This window comes from Podarcis liolepis, assembly GCF_965112155.1.
Source record: "Podarcis liolepis genome assembly, chromosome: 4".
NCBI classification, from domain to species: Eukaryota; Metazoa; Chordata; class Lepidosauria; order Squamata; family Lacertidae; genus Podarcis; species Podarcis liolepis.
The window spans coordinates 85,555,819-85,581,626 of NC_139558.1; the positions used below are offsets into that span (position 1 = coordinate 85,555,819).

Sequence of the window (25,808 nt, forward strand, 5' to 3'; positions counted from 1 at the left end):
AGCTAGACTGGCTCCCTCCTTGTTGTCCTTCAGCCAGCAGAAGGTTTTCTTGTTCCAACAGGCTTTTGAGAACCAGCTGCTTTTAAAGAAAGGCTGGTGCTATGCTGTTTTTATTGTAGATATTTGTATGGTTTTAATTTTTAAAAAAAAAATCTTCCCAAGATTGGTTTGAGAAGATACTGAATTATTTGGGTAGGTTTGAACAATTTGGGGCAATTAAAATGTTAAAAGTTAAATAAGCCTTGTGGATGGAGGAGCGTTAACGTATATAAAAATGTTGATTTTGTTGATTTATTGATTTTGTTGATTTATTGATTATGTATACCCAATGTAGCAGCCACCTGGGGGGGGTTCACTGTTTGTGTTTTGGTTGTTGGTAAAAAATAAAAAATTTAAACAAACAAACAAACAATTTTTATTTTAAAAAAGTGTGTGCGTGTTTAGTTTCAATTCTATCAACCTTTAATTGCTCTCTAATGATTTTTCCAGTATGTTTTTAGCGGTATTTATTTTTTATCTGCAAGCCATTTTGAGTCCCTGATAAGGGGGAAAGGTGGGATACACGCATAACATAACAAAACAAGAACAAGAACAGATGCATTTCTACAACAAGGATGTATCTCCAAACATGCAAAGTTCATCCACAGTCTCCTGATGAGCCTCTTCAACAGCAAACGCAGAAGAAGTATCATCAGAAAGTTTGGAGAGAAGGAAAAATGATCTGAAGGAAAGCCCCATCCCCACCCTGCGCACGTCTCATTTGCTTAGGAAAAGCAGCAATAAGACTCTCTCTGTATTCAGTTAAGGGATACTGTAACACCACAGACCAATAAAAAAGGTTTTTTGGGGTATTGGTAAACAGTCACTCAGAGCAGTTTCAGGTGGTAAGCAAGAAGAACCTTCAGACTTATAGGTAAGGGCATTTTTGTATAACAAAGAATAATTCTCTCTTCTTTTTCTTGCAGGCTGCCAATGTGACACAAATGACTAACATTTGTGGGCAAGCAGGCTAGTGAAAAAATTCTGTCAGCTATTACCTTTTCTCAGGCTACCTGTAATGTTGCATTATACAGCACAGCAGGAGTTCAAAGAGAGGTCCTAACAGCAGCAGAACAGAAGGTAATTAACTTTGGCACCATTCTAAAAGCGTTCCATCCACCTTGGATCTCACAAACATTTGTCTTCCAAGTATTATTTTTAAAAAATGCTTCTTGTTTTCCTCTTAGGCTTCTAAACCAGATATTCAATTAAATTAACAACCCACCTTTTTCTACATTGTAAATGGTTCCGAGAAACAAAACAGACCAAGTTCGCAGCCAAGAAGACAGCTTAATCTGAATAAATCTGAATTCGGTCTCAACGATTGGCAACTTCAAAGAATGAGTATTTCAGGAAGTCTCTGGTGTGCATTTTGCCAATTTGTTTTCCATCAGGCTGTCTTTGTCAGATGCTTCACAGCCCTATGCGCTCCTTTGTAAAAAGGCAATCTACTGTGTTCCAATCACTAGACTGAAAATATCTTGGCAAAAATCTCATCTAATATAGTCTCTCTCTCCCCCATCCCCCACCAAACAGATGCAGTTTTCAAAGTAGATAATATTTCTGCTTGAAGGACAGAAGCACATATCAAGAACAGGCCACAAATCGTGCCTACCTGAATCAGATTATGCAAAAGACTGGTAAAAACTCTTTTGATGCTTATTTCCTTTCCTCACTCCTGATTAGAAATGTGGCACATGTATAAGGGCAGGGCCTCTTGATTTGGTTTTGTGCTTCTGCAGTTGCTTCTGAGTTGAGCAAAAGTAGAAGAAAACCTACATGCACCCTCTGCCACTATGACAAGCAATCACCATCCTATTATTAGTGTCAGAGGGATGAGTATTTTACTAGTTCCACATTTTCTCATCTATAAACAAAGTGTGGGGTAACCAGCTCTATATAAACAGCATGCTTGAGCCTAATTAAAGCATGAAGGGGTTAATGTCATAGAGTAATATGTCCTGCCATGCTTAAAGGTAAAGGTAAAGGACCCCTGACAGTCCAGTCACGAACGACTCTCAGGTTACGGTGCTCATCTCGCTTTGCTGGCCGAGGGAGCCGACGTTTGTCTGCAGACAGTTTTTCCGGGTCATGTGGCCAGCATGACTAAACCGCTTCTGGTGAAACCAGAGCAGTGCACAGAAACACCATTTACCGTACCTTCCTGCTGGTGCGGTACCTATTTATCTACTTGCACTTTGACGTGCTTTCGAACTGCTAGGCTGGCAGGAGCTGGGACCAAGCAATGGGAGCTCATCCCATCACGGGGATTCGAACCGCTGACCTTCCAATCGGCAAGCCCTAGGCTCAGTGGTTTAGACCACAGTGCCACCCGCATCCCTCTCTATATAAACAGCATGCTCGAGCCAAATTAAAGTATGAAGGGGTTAATGTCATAGAGTAATATGTCCTGCCATGCTTAGTCTATATCATTTCCTCTCACCTTGGGAGGAAATGGACAACCAAACCTTTTGTTGTCTACATTCAAATTTGGTGTGTGAGGAGCTCTGAGCTGCTCCCTCCGGCTACTTGGCTTTAATAAACTTCTTTTGTTTCAGACAAGAATGGAATCTGAGACTAACGTTTTCCTATACCAATAGTTTAGGATTTTTTTTTTTTACCATTTTGCTACCAAGCAATGTTTTACTGCCTGTGCAACTTTTTCTGACTGCTATATGGAAAAGCACATGAATCTGACATTTGAAGAGTTTTGCAAATTATCTTATAACTTACTAAATGTGAGGTCTAGCTGTGTGCTATGGAAGGTGGAGTACTTTGGGAATCACTGGAAAGGGCACATTTCAAAGGTTTTATAGCCTCTATTTCCTTACTTTTATTGGCTGCATGCTTTGCTGTGTTTAATCTTTGCTAGGATTCTTTCACCAAAGAGTACTTGCCCTGAACTTGGGATTCTGGCATCCAGGATTTCCAATGCAATGCCCCATTCTTTCATCTTCTCCTCAGGTCACATCAAGACAAGAGGTTGCAATGATTAGTCTCTGGTGAAACCTCATTTCCCCAAGAGGGAAATGACCATCACAAAGCTGTGATGGTCTTAATGAGCAAATTACCGTATTTTTTGCACCATAACACTCACTTTTTTCCTCCTAGAAAGTAAGGGGAAATGTCTGTGCGTGTTATGGAGTGAATGCCTGCGGGTGGTGGTGGGGGTCTGCTGCAGTCGTGAGCAGAGGATCCATGGTTCCCCTTCCTTCCCTCCTCCGTGGTTACAAAGCATGGATCCACATGGATCCTCAGGATTTTTGCATTGGGCTACTCCAAACTCACTGTCAGATCACATGTCTGTGGCCACAGCATGAACCACAAAAATCATATATCCACTATTTCGTTTAGAATATTTTTTTCCTTGTTTTCCTCCTCTAAAAACTACGTGCGTGTTATGGTCTGGTGCGTGTTATAGAGCGAAAAATACGGTAACTGAAGTCATTGGGCATATTTCTGATCAGTACTCAGCGCTTAAAACAGTTCCTTCAATGGACTGCCTTATAATTTCAGTAAAAATCTGAATACTTGAAGTTTTTCACTGGCTTTTTGAGATGCTGTGTTCTACTGTTTCTCTTATACAGTGCCAAGATGATAGAACTTAAAATGGCTTGAACCTATGGCAGAATACTAATTTTAAAAAGAAAAATCCAAGTGGAATGGGATCTTTGGACATCAATATTTATGAGCTTAGGCTTGCTGTTTTCTATTTTTATAAACCCATTAGGCCTCACCAGAGATCTTTAATACACCATTTTCCTTTCAAAGCCCTGCTTGAAAATTCAAATGAATGTAACCTTCAAATTAAGCCAATCTAAATTAATATGTTGTCATATATAATATAAGGTTCTGTTTTGGAGCTGAGAAAGAAAAGAAGACAGTTGATAGAATAAATGTGAATGTCAACATTCTAGTATTAAGTTGAGAATTTTAAAAAATAAAATAAAACACAACGAAACAGGCAAATCGCTTTATATTTTCTACAAGGTGTAAGAGTAACGCTCTAAGTGGTATTCAGCTAAATAACTCAATGCGCCCCCCGCTATCCCCAAATCTGCTGCAGAGAGCTGAGCTAAAAAAACCCAGAACAGATTTAGGTGGGGCGATGAGAGGGAGAGACTGTTCTGTTGTGCAAGGATGAATCCTTGCACTGATGGAGCCAATTTGCTCCATGCTATGTTGAATACTGGGGATGTAGGTGGTGCTGTGCGTTAAACCACAGTGCCTAGAACTTGCTGATCAGAAGGTCGGTGGTTCGAATCCCCGTGACAGGGTGAGCTCCCATTGCTCAGTCCCAGCTCCTGCCAACCTAGCAGCTCGAAAGCATGTCTAAGTGCAAGTAGATAAATAGGTACCGCTCAGGCGTTTCCGTGTGCTGCTCTGGTTTGCCAGAAGCGGCTTAGTCATGCTGGCCACATGACCTGGAAGCTGTATGCCGGCTCCCTCGGCAAATAAAGCGAGATGAGCACCGCAACCCCAGAGTCGGCCACGACTGGACCTAATGGTCAGGGTCCCTTTCCCTTTTATGTTGAATACTGTACAACCCTTAACAGCTTTATAGCACTGGCAATATTTATAACCACCCTGTAAGGAAGCTTAGTGCTGTTGCTCCCATTCTACAGACAGGGCTGAAAAACAGTGGTTTGCATAAAATCATATGGCAAAGGCAGAATTCAAACCGGAGGGGTCCAGGCTCACAATCGCACTACAGCAACTCTTTCAGGTCATGAGAGTAGCGAATAGGGATGATCTGGAAGGATGGGACTTTCCACTGTTTTGGTGGGTGCTCTGACTTGCCTCGTGTTATTTATCACTAGGAACTCTGCAACAGATGTGCACCCTTCCTCAGTCAACAAAGTGAATGTTTACTAGGCCACTAAATCTGGTAACCTTATGCTAAGTGGAACTCTCATCCATTTAGGGCTCATCTGCAATTTGCATGTATGACTCGGCAAATCTGATGTTTACAGGCGAACTATGCATGTGCATATCCTGATCTCCTATGTCGTCCATGTTACAACAAGCAGGAGAAATAGAGCTGGCAGGAGTGACCAAATCTATACAAGGAAAGGTTGGCTAGAAACCCACACCATGGCTCTCCCTTTGCGGGCCAAATTAAATGAAACCCATAAACACATGTAACAATATTCTAAGACAGGGATAATCAATGTAGTGCCTTCCAGATGGAATTTGACTCCAGCTCCCATCAGCCCCAGCCAGCTTGGCCAATGGTCAGGATTATGGGAGTTGTAGCCCAACAACATACGGAAGGCACCACAATGGCTATCTCTGCTTTGAGATTTGGCAGAGAAATGGTGGGTGCTAGGTAAGGGTGCTTAGCACTTTTCCTAACCATTCCCTAAACTGTTTCCTGAGTTCCTTGCCCCAAGCAGAATTTCAAAGGTTAAACACACATTTTGAATAGAGTGGGGTTTGGAGTAGTGGGAAGAAGAGTTTGGATTTGATATCCCACTACCCGAAGGAGTCTCAGAGCGGCTAACATTCTCCTTTCCCTTCCTCCCCCACAACAAATACTCTGTGAGGTGAGTGGGGCTGAGAGACTTCAGAGAAGTGTGACTGGCCCAAGGTCACCCAGCAGCTGCATGTGGAGGAGCTGGGAAGCGAACCTGGTTCCCCAGATTATGAGACTACCGCTCTTAACCACTACACCACACTGGCTCTCAATTTGGAACAAAGAAAGAGCAGGTTCAGAAAAGGGTCAAGCACACATCACTGTTCCTTCATTGAAAATGACCCTTTCTGAAAGGAACTTTTAAACAGTTATGCGCAGAAGGACATGAAAACTGCTGTGTGAACCTGCTCTTAACACACTATCTACAGTGTAACTTTCCTCAGGGCAGAGACTGCTTTATAAAATTTCTCCATTGCCCCACAGAAGAGAGTCACTCTAGCAAAAAAGCTTTTTGGGGTAGCTTTGTTGGAACTGAGGTTTTGGATTGGGGGTTCCCTGAAGTAATTTTAATACTCAAAAGCAATGACTGCAGAATGATGACAATTACAAAATTGCTTAAACACTCCCCAGAGTTAAATCATAGCCAATCGACTGTCTCGGGGGCTCCCTCCACTTTTTCCTATCTAAGTTTGCATTCTTTATACGGCCCTGAATGTCAGCAAGGAGTGTGGGCCGGGAAACAAAATAATAAGAATGGCTCACAGGGGCACTGGGGCTATATTAAATACATTTTCAGACCTTGTTATTAATTCTCCCTGCTTGGCAGAATGTTTAAAAATTGGCAAGGGAGCATTAAGAGACAGGATGTCATTACAGAGGCACAGGTGGAAAAAGAGAAATCGCCAAATGGTTCGCTGCAGGTTGGTGGACAGGCCCAAAGGGGTACAGGGAAAAATTATAAGTGACATGTATGATTGACACTCCACCACAACGCAGCATTGAAAAAAGAGAGAAAAACCTGCTGGTTTGAAAGGGAATACTCTGGCAGGCAACTCAAATGCATCGTAAGCTGCTGTTTGGTCTCTAAAGAGGTACCCCATTCTGTTTCTCCTACTCATCAGGGAGAGAGGAGAGACAATTTAAATTAATGACCACAGATCTGCAGAAGAGGAGGGTGAAGAGGTCATATCTGAAGAACCGGGGTGGGTATTCCTTCCATGGTTTTACTCCATGTGGGAAAATGAAACATTTAATCCTTCTACCCTATCAGAAAAACACAGCTCTTTGTGAAACTTAGCAGCTGCTGCCATTGCCCAGAAGCTGCTGTCCTTTCTCAGAATGTGTGATGATTCTATACCTCCCCTGCCAGTTCTTCGTTACTCTTTAATTGGCCCCTCTTCCATTCGCCCCCTTGATGCTGTCAGTCAAAATCAACTTTTAGTTGCACTTCTTTCTTTGGGGGAATCACACAGTCATGCCTTTGTTGCTGCATAGGGCTGGGTGATCTGGAGAGGCATCAGAGATCGTTCAGCTGGGGGGTGGGAGCAGCTGAACGCTCACCTGGGGGACGGGAATCCCTCGGCCCCCAGCCCCTGGCTCTGGGAAGAAGCTGCATCTTCCCTGGCTCTGCGAGGCACTGGGGTGAAACTGCCTCAGCTCCCTTGGTGAGAGTGGTGGCAGTTTCACCTCGGCGCCTTGTGGTGCTTGTGCCAATGCAGCTTGTCGTTTCGACATTGCAGTGTAGTGCCAGATCATGATGTTTGGCTGGTGATACATCAAGATGCTGAAAACCTGACATAACCCAGCCCTAATTTGAATAGTAAAGGTGTAGCAGTGGCTCATATCTTCAGATTCAATGCAGCAAATGCAAGCTTTAAAAGCTGTTGAGGGCTTTAAACACAAGGAGTGTGCTATAAAAGACATGCAGCCAAGAAAGATACAGTGGTGCCTTGGGTAACATACGCTTCAGGTTACATACGCTTCAGGTTACACACTCTGCTAACCCAGAAATAGTGCTTCAGGATAAGAACAGAAATCGGGCTCTGGCGGTACGGCAGCAGGAGGAGGCCCCATTAGCTAAAGTGGTGCTTCAGGTTAAGAACAGTTTCAGGTTAAGAACGGACCTCCAGAACGAATTAAGTACTTAACCCAAGGTACCACTTTAACTGACATTGGTTCCAATCATCCAGACTTGTTATGTATGCCACAGCCATCAGGAAGAGCTGTGTAAATAAAACAACATTACTTTCTGGCATTTCTGATGAGCAGATGTTCTGGTTTTTGTTGTTTCATTTTTGGGACAACCATTTCTTCTCTGCGACTCTTCCCGCCGCCACCCCTCCGCCGCTGCCGCTCATTCTTTACTTCCTGCATTCAGAATTGTCCAAGTGAAAGCAGAACGGCCCCGACTGCGCCTGATTGAACAACCCCCCATTTTAACAGCTGTGTGTTGGTAACACTGGAAATGTCTCTCTCAGAGGAGAAGAGGTTCTGGTAATCAGCGTTTCAGCTTGGTCTTTCATATCTCTCAATGCACCCTCACGTTTGAAGCCCTCTTCACTCCTCATCACTTCCTTTGCATAATAGGGCAACAGTGAGAGTGCTTTAAGATTTAGAATTTTTAGCAATGAAGCAGATTTCCTCCTGAATTGGTCTATATGAAGTAAGCATTTCAGAAAACAATTTTGCAAATTAAAGTGAATAATGATAGAGGAGTATCTTAGCTTCTTTTGAAGCTTCACACACATTTTGCATTACAGTGGTACCTCGGGTTACAGACTCCGCTAACCCAGAAATAGTACCTCAGGTTAATAACTTTGCTTCAGGATGAGGACAGAAATCGGGCTCTGGTGGTACGGCAGCAGGAGGAGGCCCCATTAGCTAAAGTGGTGCTTCAGGTTAACAACAGTTTCAGGTTAAGAACGGACCTCCGGAACGAAATAAGTACTTAACCCGAGGTACCACTGTATTTTTATATTCTGAAATATTATGTTTAAATGCAGCAGGAAGTGACAGTTAGCAGCACCCTCTATGGAGGGCAGTGAGAGTAATCACACACTCTCCATGCACTTCCATCCATTCTGTTTCAGATCATGCGTGATAAATTCCTCAGAAACACCCCTGCCTCTTTTTATTATGGGGCATATAAATCAACCACAACAAACTCTAAAACATATTTTATTTGCTGCAATTGAATTTTAAGTATATCCAAGCGCATCAATGGATACTAGCCATGATGGGTATGCTTTGCCTCACCAACTACAGACCATAGTACTTCTGAATACTGTGCCCGGGTCCAGCTTTGCGGGTTTCCCACATGAATCTGGCCGGTCACCGCAAGAGCAGGTTGCTACAATAGTTGGGGCATTGGTTGATCCAGCAGACTCTTATTACATTCTTTTGGCTTTGAACCAGGGCTTTTCTTTTCAGCCGGAACTCACCAGAACTCAGTTCCAGCACCTCTCAGATGGGCACCATTGCCCTTATAAGAGAATGAAGGAGGAGTTCATTGTGAGTTCTGGCACCTCATTTTCTAGGAAAAAAATAGCATGGCTTTGAACCATGCTGTGAATTTTCTTCTCCATAAAATTCTCCCACACTTGAAAATGTGATTCCCCCTTCTTATTTTCTCCATATAAACTGGCAATCGAAGGATGTGGCTGATGATGTGCTTTGAAATTTCAATTCCCACAATCATTTCAGGAAATGACAGACAAGGAGGTAAGGACAGCGAGTCAGAACAGAAGCCTCCTGGATTCTCCCCCTTGTAAACACTCCCTTCACCCCTTTTTAGCGTGCAAGGGGAAAGCAATTGAGCTTTTTACAATCAGGTTATTGCATGCATTACTCTTGGGTTGTTGTTTTTCTTCAAGAGCTCTCAAATTTTTGAGTACTTGAAGCAGATTCTCACACAAAACTGAGCCAAACAGAATCCCATGCATCCCGACTTTAATTCCAACAGTCAGGCTGGATATTTATTAAACTCGTCCCAAGTTACATAAATCTTAGCATATGAAGTGCATAAAAAATATTTATTCAGTAAGAATGTGTGACAGGTTTCACAAGTCTGGTGTTAGTGGTGAAGGAAATATGATATAAAACAGGCTCGGTGGATCTTGCTAAACAGAATGAAAAATGTGAGCCAATAAGTTATGGATCTCTGCCAATTCGTTGTGTGTCTTTTAGTCAATCCAGACTGGATATATGTGTTGAGGAGTAGCTGACTGATAACCACATTATATTATGAAATTTGGCCAGTAACGAAGGCATGTATATGTTTCCTGACTACCACACCTTCATCCAATCTTATCGGAAAAGTTTTCTATGTTGTTTTTAAACTAGTGATGAAAGAGAGATAGAGAGAAATCTTCCCAATAATTGCTTTTCAACCAGTTACCACTCAATGCTCAATGAACCTAATCCTAACTGATCCCAACACTGATCACTGGGGATTAGGTCCAAATCGTCTTGTATCCGGTTGGTTCAGTATTATAGGTGCATGTCTTTTAGGATACCTAGAAATTCTTCATCGTTTCTTGCGACCTGAACACACATCTGTCATAACATGTTTTTCTTTACATAATTCTCTTGATTTCAACCTTCAGCCCTAGCCATTTTAGTTGTGTGTATGTGATACACACCTGCGGGACGCAGGTGGCACTGTGGGTTAAACCACAGAGCCTAGGACTTGCCGATCAGAAGGTCGGCGGTTCAAATCCCTGTGACAGGGTGAGCTCCCGTTGCTCGGTCCCTGCTCCTGCCAACCTAGCAGTTCGAAAGCACATCAAAGTGCAAGTAGATAAATAGGTACCACTCCAGCGGGAAAGTAAACGGTGTTTCCGTGTGCTGCTCTGGTTCGCCAGAAGTGGCTTAGTCATGCTGGCCACATGACCTGGAAGCTGTACGCTGGCTCCCTCGGCCAATAAAGCGAGATGAGCGCCACAACCCCAGAGTCGGTCACGACTGGACCTAATGGTCAGAGGTCCCTTTAACTTATGTGATAGAATGCCCCAAGTACCAAATTACTTTTGATGCTAGCTCCTATCAACTGCCTTGATTCTGTAGAGGAGTTTGTACCTTCTGAATGTTTGGCTCTCAAATATTCAAAAGACATAAGGAGCTCCCAGCTGGCTCTTCCCTGCCCATCCTATAAAGTTTGCGTCAAGAGATAACCATATACCACAGATTCTTTCCATCTGAGGTTTTCATTTCCCACCCACCTTATATCTGTTCTGGTTTAAAACTACACTCTCCACCTCCTCCATCTTGGCGCAGAAGCTTCTAACATTAGCATATAAAACACCTACACAATACCCTATTCAAATATAGCTCTGTGAAGCTAAGGAGGTATGGATCTGACTGGTTTCTAAATGAAAGACTCCTGCTGCTCTTAGCTTTCCTCAATGCAAAGGGAGGTCCAAGTAAAACAAAACAATTAACCCTCTATTTATTTAAGCATCTGTGCCACAGCCAATTAATTTTATTTAACCACCTGCACGTGCCCCTTTTATAATAGTTCTCCCACGCTTTTGAACATTTGTTGACTTTATATAATCAAAACATATTATTTGTGATAAGTTTGAATTTAGGAAATGTAGCTGTGGAATTTTTTTGTTTATATTGGTTTCCCCCCCATTTTTCAAATGATCTGCATTATTTGTTCTCTTTTCTCTAAGCTCTATGACCCTGTTCTACTTTGCTAGTTTGTTCCTTCCTGGATGTTGTTTGCATTTATTCTGCCTTTTTTTTGTCACTTTTTTTTAGATTAATAGGAAGCTGATTCATCTATACAGCCTCTCTTCCTTAGCTTCCTTATCTATTAAATCTGCTTTGAAGCATCCTCCTCTGAACATTTTATGCAAATTCCGTGGAGAATTTACAATAAGCCACCTAAAGGAAATAACTCAAAAAAAGAAAAAAGAAAAGAAAATGTATTTCTTTTTTTTAAGAGAGAGAGAGCGCGCACACACAATAAATGCAAGAGAATTTACAGAAGTGATCTCATCCTTTATCCTCCCTATGCTTAAGTTTCAACCCCATACCACCGAGAGTTGTTCATAGGTCCAAAGGCTATTTGGTGGAGGCAGCCAGGGAGAAGTAAACACTTCCACTTGGTGGCAGTGAAAAGACTGCAAGAAGGGTTGGCCAGGTCTCCCTTCCTCACACAGGCCCGGGTGTAGCTAGGGACCCATAAATGCATTATTATTATTATTATTATTATTATTATTATTATTATTATTAACACCCTGCCCATCTGGCTGAGTTTTCCCAGCCACTCTGGGCAGCTCCCAATCAAGTGTTAAAAACAATTCAGCATGTATTTCACCTTGGCATCACCAGATATCTAATCCTTTTAACTGGACATGGTAGGGATAGAATTTGGGATCTTTCGCATGGAAAGCATGTGGTCTTCCATTGAGCTATGCACCCTTCCTTTTTTGGATGGGGATGAGAGGGTAAAGTCAAAGTCTTTAGAGAAAAGCGGATTTCCCACTTTTGAAATTAAGGAGACTTTCAGAAACAGGCTGGTAATATGGCATAGAGGTCTGCTGATCAAAGAAACCAAAGTCCTTTGGTGCAGCTCTTTGGATCCTGGCCACAGAGAAAAAGTGGAGCCTATGGGAGTTTGTGATAAGTTCCTGTAGATTTAGCCCCTCCAGAAATTCTCACTGACTTAATGTTAGGTTTGCTTTATTCCAGTGAAGCAGCGGACATTAAACCCTTGATTAACTTGTCCCAATGTGTGTGCAAGAATGTGAAATAGTTTCAGGAAAGATAGTAAGCTTCTGCTTTTGCAAAGCATGTGCCCCTCCATTTTTTTATTTGCTTTTTTTATACACACACACACCCATTTCAACAAAATGCGTGCCTTGTACCTTGTAACAGCTTTGGACGTTCGTCTATAGTCCTCAGATAATGCTTCTCAAAAGACAAGTTAATTTTTCTGAACCAGAAACTCAATTTGGAGCCCAGTTGGCACATACATTTGTTTTACATTCAATGTTTATTTGGCACCACTGCCAGGCCCTGGCAGCTGCCACTATGCCTGCCTTTGTTTCCCACAACTATGTGTTCCAGCGCTGAAGCCAACACCTGTGGCTGCATAAAAGGCTAAATACAGCAGCTGCCGGACTCAGATGTCCACAGTGAAATAAAATTCTAAAGCATACGAGTTTGGATGTGTGGCTGGCTTCCTCCTTTGACTCTTTTCAAGGCTTCCTTGGATGCTTGCTCTGCAGGATACTTCATTTATCAACTGTCTGTCAGCCAGTGTTACTGACCTTAGGTTTATTAGTGGCCTTGAATACCCCCATTTTATTAATGATGCACCAAGACATGCCAAAGAGGTAACTCTGAAGTAACTTCCTGGAAACCAGTGGCGTGCTTGAAGAGATACTCTGGTGTAAGACAATGAAGTTGACTCCAGCTGTACTTCGCAACCACGAAGGAGGATATCTGGCACAACAGAGGCTGCTTAAACAGGCTGTGTTTGGTATCCTGTCGAGAATATCACAGCACCTGTTTTCTCGGTGACAAATGTGGTTCCTATTCTGGAAACAAAAGGGTTTCTCCCTCACATTTGAGAATAATCCCAGCTTCTCCTTCACAATGAAAAATAAAAACAGCAGGAGACGTCCTTGGGATGTGTGAAACCTGTCCCTTTATTTTCGAGGATATTTCCGCCTGCCCACATGCTGGCATCAAATGTTTGAGACGCTTATCGTCAAAAGCAGGTACAAAGTTTTGCAAAGCAGATCTGAACCATTGTTACTTGCTGCATACAGATCACTATCCATCCAGGAGCACAGACACCAAGATAGACCTGAATCACTCTTGCCTACCATATGCAAAATTGTACAAAATTCGGTCCACCCGCCAATCATATTAACCGTGAACCTGCTGTCTACTCAGGACACTTATATGAAAATTAATTATCTGTTCTGTTTTACTTTCAGAAGCTGTATTCAGAGCATCCTTAAATACACCCAATATTTTGTCGAAAGTCTGAAATACAGGCTATAGGACACATAAAACTATCATTAGCTTTGTTATATATTTTAACCAGGATATCCACACTAAATTGGTTTCTGGTTGTTATATGTGCAGTCGTTCATCATTCTGAAAATGCACATGTCCATTTCTAAATGCTATATACCTGTATACCTGAAGGAGAATATTCACCCACATCGTACAGCCCAGACACTGAGATCCGGCTCTGAGGGCTTTCTGCCAGTTCCCTCACTGTGAGAAGTGAAGTTACAGGAAACCAGGCAGAGGGCATTCTAGGTAATGGCCCTGAGGAACACCCTCCTGTCAAATGTCAAGGAGACACAACTTTCAGAAGACATTTGAAAGCAGCCCTGTGTAGGGAAGTTTTCAATGTTTGATGTTTTAATGGGGTTTTATAATTGTTGGAAGCCATCCTTAGTGGTTGGGGCAATCAATCAATCAATCAGTCATTCAGTGACATTAAACAACCTTGTCCATTCAGTCGGGTATCCAATAAAGTATATAAAAACACAGCATGGCAGTGAATTTATGGACATTTTGAAAGCATGGAATAAATGTGGGGTCATTACAGTGGTACCTCTGGTTATGAACTTAATTGGTTTCAGAGGTCCGTTATTAACGTGCAACCGTTCTTAACCTGAGGTACCACTTTAACTAATGAGGCCTCCTGCTGCCGCCACGCCACCAGCACACGATTTATATTCTCATCCTGGGACAAAGTTCTTAACCCGAGGTACTAATTCCAGGTTAGTGAAGTCTGTAATCCAAAGTGCTTGTAACACAAGGGGTTTGTAACCTGAGGTACCATGTTTCATGTTTCATGAACTGAACTGCATGTTAATATCATCTGTTATACAAGATTTGGTTTTCTTTTCGAGTATTCCTATACTGCATCCTTACCCATCCTTGCTTTGAAACTCTAAAAATTGGCACATTTACTAAAAAGAAGAAAAAAAGGTTTACTCCGCTGTATATGCTTCCTGTATTTTTAATCTGACCTCAGCCGTATTTGCAGAGCCTCCCAGGTTGCCTGCCATTTGAAGTATACAATAACAAAGGTTATGTAGGGGTTGCAACAAGCACTAAAGCTGCCAGCTCCTGTCTGAACAACTCACTCAAATGCATCAGATCGCCTGTGATCACAGTCTCCTGTTTATGGTTTGTGTTCAATATGACACTTTTTATCTGAGCAAATTTCAATTCACTCTTTAAAATAAAATCATGCAGCACACTCGGCTGACTGCTCTGTACACCCTAGCAAAGCAGCTGTTCCCCAGCAAATCTACTCAAAGGTACCTTTCCAATGTGAATCAATGCTGCTTTCAACAAACATTGCCATGGTTTCCCAAACAAAGCACTGCTTATTGTAATAATGATTAATCACTGTCAATGGCACTTTCGATGCACAAGGTGCTTTCCAATCTCTCCACCCCCCCCCCCCCGACCTTCACAATTACACCTCCTAGAAGGTCACTTCTCAAGTAATGGAATCATAGGTGATGGTAACTTACTCAAGACCACCCAGTTCTTGCAGGGGGAGAAAAATAAAACACTATATTCAGTAAACTATACCAGCTCTCACTGAAAAACTCATACTTATGCACTTGCTTTGGAAGTATTTCTGTCAGAAATCAAGCCCTGACTCAGAAGCTCAGCAGGTGAAATGCAACAGTCTGCAAGAAAGCGTACACCTGTCAACAGACTCACAATTTAGTCAAGATTGTGTGGGCAGGCTGAACGTGGTGAACTGGATTCTCCATATGGGGCCTCAACACACGATTGCTGCAGTTTCCAGTAGGGCTGACTTGGGGTGCAACTGCAGATCCAGTTTTAATATTGTTTAATTTTATTCATATGTTGTTGAAACAATGGGCTTTCCAAAGTCTCCATGCTCAGAATAATTATTTCCTTCATCCTCCAATATGACCTAACAAAAAAAGTTTCATTCAATAATGGCGGGGCTGAAATTTCTCAAAAGATAATTTCTGAGAAAGACTGGTGGATAATTTCTCACTCCCCACCTGCCACCCCAAGCATCAGTTTTGCCACCCACAAAGAGCATGGGGAATTTTGGGAGGTCCTTTTCACTCAACTCTTCACTCTTCACTCATCACTCTTCTTTTCACTCAAGAACTTCCTGACAGTAAGAGCTGTTTGACGGTGGAATTTGCTGCCAAGGAGTGTGTTGGAGTCTCCTTCTTTGGAGGTCTTTAAGCAGAGGCTTGACAACCATATGTCAGGAGTGCTCTGATGGTGTTTCCTGCTTGGCAGGGGGTTGGACTGGATGGCCCTTGTGGTCTCTTCCAACTCTATGATTCTATGAACTCCTCATCTGTATGATTACAGTGACTGTTTAAACAGCTGTAAGCAGGCAAGGTATGGCAGCCTCACATACAGGCTTCAGACTGCAGGGCTGGTTCATAAAACTGGACCTCTATGCAGTGCATGGCATGGTGTAGTGGTTAAAACATCAGGCTAGGACCTGGGAGACCAGGGTTCAAACCCACACAGTCATGGAGCTCACTGGGTGGCATGGGGCAAGTCACCAATTCTCAACCTAACCTACCTCACAGGTTTACAATACGATACAATAATCTTTATTGTCGTTGTCCCATACAGAACTACAAAACCGAAAAAATACATCATTCAAAAACCAACAAGCTTGCTATCCCAGCTATCCCATCCTGGTTAACCCCCTAAAAACTTTGATATCCCATAATTAAATACAATATACTCCCACAGAGACTACCTTACACTGCGTTTAAAACCAAAATTGCATTTGGATAGAAACTGTTTCTCAGGCGGCTAGTCCTAGTCTTTATAACCCTGTACCTTCTTCCAGAAGACAGAAGCTGAAAGAGATCATTTCCGGGGTGTGAACTATTCTGTACTATCTCTGCAACTTTCTTATGGCACCTGGAAGCATAGATTTGATCTAAAGTGGGAAGAGTTTGTTCTGAGGATGATATGGAGACGGGGAGGACAATGAGCGAGAGCAGCACCTTGAGCTCCTTGGAGGCAAAGTGAGAGACAAAGTGTAATAAAAAAATTACAAACTCCTCAGTAGCCATGCGCTTCTGGATAGCACTGCAAAGGTCCTTCTGAACTCATGTGGATGCTACCACTCAGAATCACAGGGTGAAAATCAAAGCATCAGATGACTAGTTTAGCTTTGACTTGTTGCTGGCATCCATCTGTCTCAAGAGACAATGGAGTGCACCTTTAGGGGTGAAGTCAGACTGCTATGTTAGCAGTAACAAAGTTACCTCCCCAGGGCGCTAGCCTGGGCAGCGTGTATGGGGGTCCTGGACTGCCCAGACAATGACCCTCCTTGTGGCGTTTGCCCGTTCTTTTGAAAATGTCTGTAAAGGGGGAGAGAAAGAGTTAATAGGTAGACCAATAGAAAAGCCCAGAGGCGAAACTTGTTTATAAAAGGGCTTAGCCCGAGGGTTAGTTAGTCAGTTAGTTGGCTGGTTGGGAAAAGGCAGTTGGGAAAGCAGTTGGCAGACAGATGGAAATAGACAGACAGTGCAGTTGGTTCTTGTGTGAGGGGAGGTAGAAGAGTTAGAGAAAGAATAGAATAAGACTAAGAGAGTAAAGGGTAACAGAGTTTCGAATGCAGTTAAAGTTTATTTGTGTTTGCAATAAACTACACTCTTCATTGTTAACTTAAGAACCTGACTGAGACTAAGTGATTTACCGGGGAGGACGTTGGTGGCAGCAGATTAGTGGTGTACGGGTCAATAGTCCGTGAGATGACCGGGGGCTCCGTACGAACACCACACTCCTTTTGGCCTCAATGTGGTCCAAAGGAAAGGAAAGCAATACATTGGCACCGGCTTGGCTCCAGGAGTTGCCGAAAGGAGGCATACAAGGCGTCATCCAACTATCTTAGCGACTGCCAGATTTGTGGAGGGTTTACTCCTTAGCCTTTTCTTCTCCTGAAGATGTCCCACAATGCAGTGGAGGCTTAGGATCAGAGTTTTCCTTCTCCTAGATGGGTGACCATTCCAGGTTCATGAGCCCCATCTGCCCCTCACTTCTTTGACTAAAGCTTTTGAAAAGTAAACATTACTTCTAAAGGGGGAAAAAGATACCAATACTGCTTTAGTATTGAACTATAATATCAGTTATGATACCAAAATGACTTTGTGGGAAATACATTTATCTAACTTGTCTAGACTATTTCCTTATTTAACTCAAAACCTAATAATAAACTGATTTCTCTCAGCTTATTGGCAGTGCAGCTCCCAGCCCTCTTGCTTTCAGCTCAGCCTTTGTCAATTGTGTCTGGGTCCTCTGCAACTCTCTCTGTTCCCACTTCATTCTTCTGATTTCCAACTCTTAAATTATCCTGCACACTTCATAGTAGTTTCCCTTTCCAACTTCTTAGCCAGTCAAAAGGGCTGTTCAGTTTTATAAAGTTTCAGGTTCCCATAGTAACTAGGCTTCCCCACACAAATTTAACCTTCCTAAGCTTGCCTGTTGCACCTTTTATGAGCTTTCAAACCCCCTGGCAAGAACAGACCACGCTTTTCAACTACAAACAAACACACGAAATTGGCTGAGAGTTTTATTCCTTCACACAACACATGCATTTAATTAATTTGCGGATGCCTGTTGATCTTCTTCCAAAGCAACTACTCTATTCCGAACTTAAAAATGGAAAGCGTAATGCTGGTGGTCAACAAAAGAGGTTTAAAGACTGTCTCAAGGCAAATCTAGAAAAATGTAGTATAAATACTGACAACTGGGAAACACTGGCCTGGGAGCGCTCCAGTTGGAGAACAGCCTTTACCAATGGTGTCACGGGCTTTGAAGACACTCAAACTCAGGACGCAAAGGGAGGAACGTGCTAGGAGGAAGGCATGCTTGGCAAATCCACACCGTGATCAACTCCTGCCCAGAAACCAATGTCCCCACTGTGGAAGGACGTGTGGATCTAGAATTGGCCTCCACAGTCACTTACAGACTCATTGTTAAAACCATGTTTATGGAAGACATTCTTATTCGGCTACGAGTGACCACCAAAGAAGAAGAAACATTTAATTAAGTGTTTCTCAGTGGTAATGCAAGCTGCATGGAAGTAAATGAGAACAGAAGGGACTACTTCAATAGGCTGGCTAAATGTAGTTCTCAAGTGGGAACTACATTTTTTGGTGACAAATAGCCAACTCCCCCCCCCCCCAATTGGGCAAAAAACCCTATATTGTGTGGGGGAGGGGAGATGCATATTTACATTTTCATTGTATTTTTTTCAACACAGAGCCTTGTGACACCTTAAAGAATAACAATCATAGCACCATGGGCTAGAGGCCACTTCATCAGATGCATTTGACAAATTAGGTCTTGCCCCCATGAAATAGTATGCCATTATAAAGTTTTTAAATCTTTGCAATGCAAACGCTCTTCGCTGTTTATGCTGTCACAAAGTAACAGACCTCCCATTCTGTTTTTTTTCAAATGCAGAAAAATCCACCACATAATAACTATTTCATCTCCATTTCAAAAATGCATTGAAGATTTTAGAGTTTCTGAGATAAGTTCCTGAAGAAAGGTTTACAAAGTGTGCTGTCAGAAATGAGATTCTGAAGCCGTCCTTGGCGTGCCATTGCATACTTCAAAATGGTGCGCCTGTGATTAGCCTTTGAAATTTTGATGAGAAAAGGTGAATTCAGGCTAGGGACTGATTTGGTGGTTTTTGTTAAAAAATAACACTGCAAATGTTTTTGGCTTTGCATAAAGGAGTACAATTGTTTATTTGTTTTCCTACTTGATTCCTAATTACTTCAGTTTGATCACAGAACAGATTGCAAGGCAGGAACGACTAAAAATGTCAACAGCTCAATAGGGTCCATAGATATTGTTTCAAAGCTTTCTTATCTGAGCATTTTAGAAACAAAGAAGAATAAAAAAATGATTCAGCATAGACGTGAGCGGTACATGCAAAGGTGCACAAAGTCATCAGCATAGCAAATCATGCTAAGGAAGGAATACAGTTAACTAGCATTGTTTGTTTAGAAAAGTCGGCATAATATAATAACACAGCGGATATTAAGCCACAGCTCAAGTTCATATTGTAGATAATTCTATGATACAGGATGTGATGCAGTTACCGAAACATAGGAAGCTGCATTTTCCTGAGTCAGACCAATGTTCCATTTGGCTCACTGTCGTCCACAATCACTGTCAGCAGCTCTCTGGAGATGCAGACAGGGGACACTCCTAGCCATACAGTGGCGTGGCGTAGCGTGGGTTGTCAGCACCTGGGGCAAGGCAAGTAATTTGCGCCCCCTAACCCGTGGATTTGCGCCCCCTAACCCGTGGATTTGCGCCCCCTAAACCTAACCCCCAGATGTTGCGCCCGGTGCGGCCGGCCCCCCCTGCACCCCCCACGCTACGCCACTGTAGCCATACCAGGAACTGTCTGCATGCAAGACAGACCCTCTGCCACCGAGCTACAGTCCTGCCTCACTGCTATGTCCTTCAAGCCTTGAATCTCACCCACTGAAATTAATTAGAGTTAGAGGTGCTTACCAGTCTGTTGCTAGATTGTGTGTATATTTATTTCAGGATTATTAACCCTCAGCGCTGAACACTTTCGAACGACCCATCAACAAGATTGTAAACTTCATAATATTAAGTGAGTCTAAGAATCACAAGGGGTGTGTGTGTGTGCATGCTTTTAGAAGAGTTTGGATTTGATATCCCGCTTTATCACTACCCAAAGGAGTCTCAAAGCGGCTAACAATCTCCTTTCTCTTCCTCCCCCACAACAAACACTCTGTGAGGTGAGTGAGGCTGAGAGACTTCAAAGTAGTGGACTAGGCCAAGGTCACCCAGCAGCTGCATGTGGAGGAGCGGAGACACGAACCTGGTTCACCAGATTACAGGTCTACCACTCTTAACCACTATACCACACTGGCACACAAAAAAGCTGCTTTTCATTTTGGAGCCCTTCAAACATATTGCTGTGATTCTGAAGCTCATTTTGGTACCCGCGAAAGCTAAAACCTAATGTATAATCAAAGCCAGTAAGTCCCATTGAGTTCAATGCTGCTCACTTTCAGGGGATAGAACTGCAGCCTACATTAAGAATGTGAAGTCCCCCCCCCCCAAAAAAAAGGTGCATAAATGCATCTGGCTGTAAATGAATTGAGCAGAAAGCTGTTATGCTACTTACCCCTGTCTGTGTCATAAAGAAAGACAAACCGGTTCCATTTATAGTGGCCCAGCAAGCTTAGCAGTGCTCCCTGTAAGGAAGGCCTCAGTTGCAGCACAAACTGGCTCTCGCCCTCAGTGGGAAAACTCGGCGTGATGAGGGAGATGTGCAAGGCGCTGCAGAATGAGGTCAAGGTGTGTACTGATCTTTTATCGTACAGTCCAAAAATGGCGAAAACTCCTCTTGAATACTGGGAGCAGACTGGAAGAAAGCAAAACGGGGAAAAGGTGTGATTAAAAAAACCCAAAAACACTTCCTGCTTATTAAGATAGCAAGATCAACATCTCAACCATGGATTAGGAGCAGGCAGCTGACAATATGCAGGAACATTGTCATGCAATTCTTCAGCAGAGCTAGTGGCCGTTGAGACTTTCACAAAATGGTAGTATGAAATACATGATCCCTATGTCTACATCCTTTGAGGACAAAAGCCATAGTAGGTCCGTGTTAGAACATATGCTTTATAGACCAAAGATTCCAGGTTCGACCCCGGAAACCTCCAGTGCTAGGAAACACGCTGTGTGTCAATGGTCAAATCTTTATTACGGACAGCATACGGTAAAAGCATCTACATACATAAGCAGAGCATGCTAAATAAGCTATAGGGCAAGTATAGAAGTAGGGGGTACACATACAGTCATACCTCGGGTTACAGACGCTTCAGGTTGGGTTTTTTTGGGTTACGGACCACCGAAACCTGGAAGTACTGGAATGGGTTACTTCCAGGTTTCAGCGGTTGCGCATCCGCAGAAGCACTAAATCTCACTTTGCACATGCGCAGAAGCGCCAAATCACAACCCGCGCGTGTGCAGACGCGCAGCTGTGGGTTGCGAACGTGCATCCTGAACGGATCACGTTCACAACCCGAGAGTCCACTGTACTCATTCTCTTGACTACGATAGACCAGGATATGATAAAAACACATAAGGAACAAAAATCAAGCAAGATTTTTTTTTAAAGATGCAAACCTTCAGTTTTAGACCTGTTGTGGGGCACATACTATATCATTGATGTATATCAATCACAGCAGCACAATATCTGGCAACTGGTGTGTCCTGCAAAGTTGTGTATTGTTGGCAGAACACTGCTGTGGGAAGCCCTGGAGAGGTGCTTGCCAGTGTAGACAACACAGTGGTACCTCGGGTTACATACGCTTCAGGTTACATACGCTTCAGGTTACGCACTCCGCTAATCCAGAAATAGTACCTCAGGTTAAGAACTTTGCTTCAGGATAAGAACAGAAATCGGGCTCCGGCAGTGCGGCAGCAGCAAGAGGCCCCATTAGCTAAAGTGGTGCTTCAGGTTAAGAACAGTTTCAGGTTAAGAACAGACCTCCAGAACAAATTAAGTACTTAACCCAAGGTACCACTGTACTAAGCTTGACTGGGAGCTCCCATCAGCTGTTTAAATGATAAACGCACATGCTGCTTCACCTCTGCTAGATAGCTGATCTGCTAGCGAGGAATATAACATAGCCAAAGTAGATGTAACCAGATGTGAGGAGAGATAAATAAGCTGCTGCGAAAAATAACAATAAAGTGGAACTTTGTTTCCCGTGTTTCAAGAACATTCAATTTATAACAAAAACCTTTAAGCACAGGCTCAACGGCACACATGGGAGGTCTCGGCACAGATGCAAAGTTAAGAATGCTTAGAGTTTACGGGAACTAATGCCCTGATAGGTACCTCATAAAATGTCATCTATGGATCCCCTGTTTCTTTCCACCAAATCCTTCAAGCCTCAGCAGTCCAAAATATCCATAAACCACAGCAATATCACTCACATAACTCTAACTTCCAGAACTTTGAGACAATGACTTACACGTTCACTTAAATGTACTCTCCAAGGAACAGCGGAAAATGCCTGCTTAGTGTTACTAGATCATATGCCAAATTGGAAGGTTGCAGCTTTGTTTGCATAAGTGCCAACTAAAGAGCACATTGCAACTCAAAAGGCATTCTTGTTATATATTTTAATTAATTATTAGGTTTGCATTCCATGAATAATTCTTGCGAATTATCTCTAAAGGCTGTTTCAACCCAGGATAAGTTTTTGAGATAATAGCTGAAGCTTGCAAAGCATTTTTATGTAAACTAAATGGGAAGGGAAAATTAAATTAGCTGTAAATTAGCTTTACCGAAGTATATATATTTTTTTCTTTTACAATAAATTTGAATATCATAATGGCACAATTTGCAAATCATCTTAACAGACACTGCTGCTGACAGCACACAACAATAATTTGAAAGATCTTCACTGGAAATAAAAAAGAATAGGAAAACCAGGACTTTGAAGGATTGGGTAATCCTGATAATGGCGCAATCTCTATTATCCTCTACGCGGCAAAGTTCATCCTTGTCTTAATTATAAGAAACTAAGGCAGATTAACACTACTAACCCCCCCCCTCCTGTAATTCAAAACATGCTCAATTTAAAAACTATTTATCAACTTATTTCTCAAACATGATAAGAAGGAAAGGATTGTTAGCAGCTGCTGGAAACTAAAATACAATTTTCCAATGCATCAGTGTTTTGCTAACAGATTTTTAACAGCTGTCAGAAAACCGAGGAATCAATGTGTGAATGGAAAGATAAAATGAGTGGCAAAATATAAGTGGTATTCCCTTAAAAGTGAAAGTTGAAACCAATCCATGTGACTGTGTTGAAGCATTGGTGACTGTAAGTGGAGACCAGAGCTGCACCTTCACTCTGCAAATCACAGCAGAACTGACTTGGAGTAACCACCAACCCTACCATTCACTGATAATGTCACTTGATGATACAGGGACATCACAGATAGCCTTTCAGGTGCAGCTTCAGGAGAGAACCAGGTTCAGCAGTGAGCCAGAACAGCTGAGGTGTAGTGGCAGTGTGAGAGCAGAGGCTGGAGGTGGTGCAGGAGCAGCAGCAGTAGGCAGAGCAGAGATACAGACAGAGAGTATGAAGGAGGAGGATGAGAAGTCAGAGGAGGCATGGCTTGGAGGCAGTGAGAGGAGGAGATGGAAGAAATGAGGGAATGGATAAAGGACAAGGCAACTGAGCCAGAGTTGGCCTAGAGCAACGGTTCTCAACTAGTGGGTCCCCAGATGTTGTTGGACTACAACTTCCATCACCCCTAGCTAGCAAGGCCAGAGCTCAGGGATGATGGGAGTCCAACCGTTAGCCTAGAGGAAAGAGAGGAGGAGAGAAGATCAGAAGGAGAAGTCCAGAACAAGAAGCCTTGGGGAGAGCTTGGATGAATGGAGGCTGTAGAAGCCAGCAAATAGAGGTGAGCCCCCAAAGATTGTAATCTAGGAAGCAGGGAGAGAAATTTCTCCCCAGGAAAAGACAGCTACAAAGCAGTCTAGATCCCTACATGGCAGCAGGAAAGGTGCAATGGATAGGTCTTAGAATCTGCATGGCTTCCGTAGAGGACACTCCACTGACTTAGCACATAAAGAGGATCATTGAGAATCTGAAAAGGGGTTTATGAGCCGAAGTAGCAGCAGAGTTCAAGAGAGAGCATTCCTTACCACCTTCCATGTATACAGTCAGGTTGCCTCTTATCACCTTCTGTGTGGTTATGTTACCCACATAGACAAATATATGGAGAAATTATATGGAGCATTATGAGGAAGGTTTTAATGATTCTGCAAGTCGAGCTTTCTGGCATGGAGTCCAGTCTTTTGGCATGATTCCATACATGACTGCAGAAGCAGTGACCTGTGATCTTGACAGTGGTTTTGTTACAGCTTGGCTGAATGAGCGCCATTAGAGATGCAACTAGAAGGATAGAAATTATTGCAATTCCTAGCAGTTCTGCTCTCCATCGGTAAGAGATGGAGAGGCAGCTAGAAGAGACCCAGCCAATTCTATGCTCCAAATCACTTACAGCCCATAAGTATTGCCTTCCATGCCAATATTTCTCCCAAAGGCCTGCATTTTATGAGACTCCCTCCTGCTCAAATTCCCAGCCCTATCCTACCCATTGCCAAGCCACACAAACATATCAGACTGACAATCTAGCTGCATGAGTCTCCCTTTCAATGTGAGTTGCCTTAGGATCAGCCAAGCCCATGCTGCAAGGGAAATGGGTCCACAGCTTTCTGGGAGAGCTGCAGCTCAATGTCAGAGCCAACCTAGGAATGACACTAGACAACATCTGGTGGTGGGATGCTAAGAAGTGCCTCTCCATCACCACATATGATCGTGTTTGGTGCAATGTCTAGGTTGGGTCTAACATTGAGCTACAGTTCCTCCAGAAAGGAGGCAAGACTCTATAGTGGAAAGTAGTTAGTGTTAGAATTCCTGCTCCATGATTCCAGTCATGGGATTTTGTCTTTCACATGACGGTGTATGTTTTGACTCCACAGAGTGGGAAGTGACAGAAACAGGAAGTTTGTGTTACTGTGTCCTGTGAAGTGGGACTATTGTCCTCTGTTCTTTTTCTCTTTGCTGTCTGATGCTTGAGAGAGAGGGAGCCATGTTGCAGTGCTCCGTGTGTGTTTATATGTAAATAAAGTAGATTAGCCAAAATGCTGAGTTGCTGAGGTCTGTCACGCAAGGTGCGCAAACTCTGCAGATCCCTAAGTGTGCCGGTGTCAGTTGGCATTGGTCACTGTGATGTTCGTGCTGAAGAAAGCTTATGAAGCTCCCGAACGCTCGACCTGGAGGGAGAGAACATGCCAGTCGGGCATGTGTCTCTGCCAGGGCCCTACTCAAGTGTAGGCTGAACTCCTGACAATTACCGTATTTTTTGCACCATTACACTCACTTTTTTCTTCCTAAAAAGTAAGGGGAAATGTCTGTGCGTGTTATGGAGGGAATGCCTACGGGTGGCATGCCTACGGATTTTCCTCCTCTAAAAACTACGTGTGTGTTATGGTCGGGTGCGTGTTATAGAGCGAAAAATACGGTAGGTCTTAAGTCATTCGGGGCTTATAAGTTATATGCCTCCAGCAAGCTGCCCCACTTCATTGCCCAAAAGCCAAATTTTGCAATAGCTGAAGCTTTCCCATCATTATCAGGAACAACCTCATGTGGAATGCATTACAGAAATCCAAGAACATATCATAAGAACATAAGAAAAGCCTGCTGGATCAGGCAAGTGGCCCATCTAGCCAAGCACTCTGTTCTCACGG

The 25,808-nt window shown here is 43.0% G+C and overlaps 1 protein-coding gene across 6 annotated transcripts in view; it reads right to left on the bottom strand.

Moving 5' to 3' along the window:
- GRIA4 (glutamate ionotropic receptor AMPA type subunit 4) overlaps positions 1 to 25,808 on the bottom strand; it is a 225,312-nt gene that overhangs the window by 100,345 nt on the left and 99,159 nt on the right. For all 6 annotated transcript variants that reach the window (XR_014525171.1, XM_083499397.1, XM_083499396.1 and 3 more), the window contains exon 3: positions 20,649 to 20,888. Coding sequence is in view for 5 of the 6 variants with exons in the window: in XM_083499397.1 (XP_083355523.1) it covers positions 20,649 to 20,888 (240 nt within the window). In the remaining variant the exon portion in view is untranslated. The remainder of the gene's footprint in view (positions 1 to 20,648; positions 20,889 to 25,808) is intronic.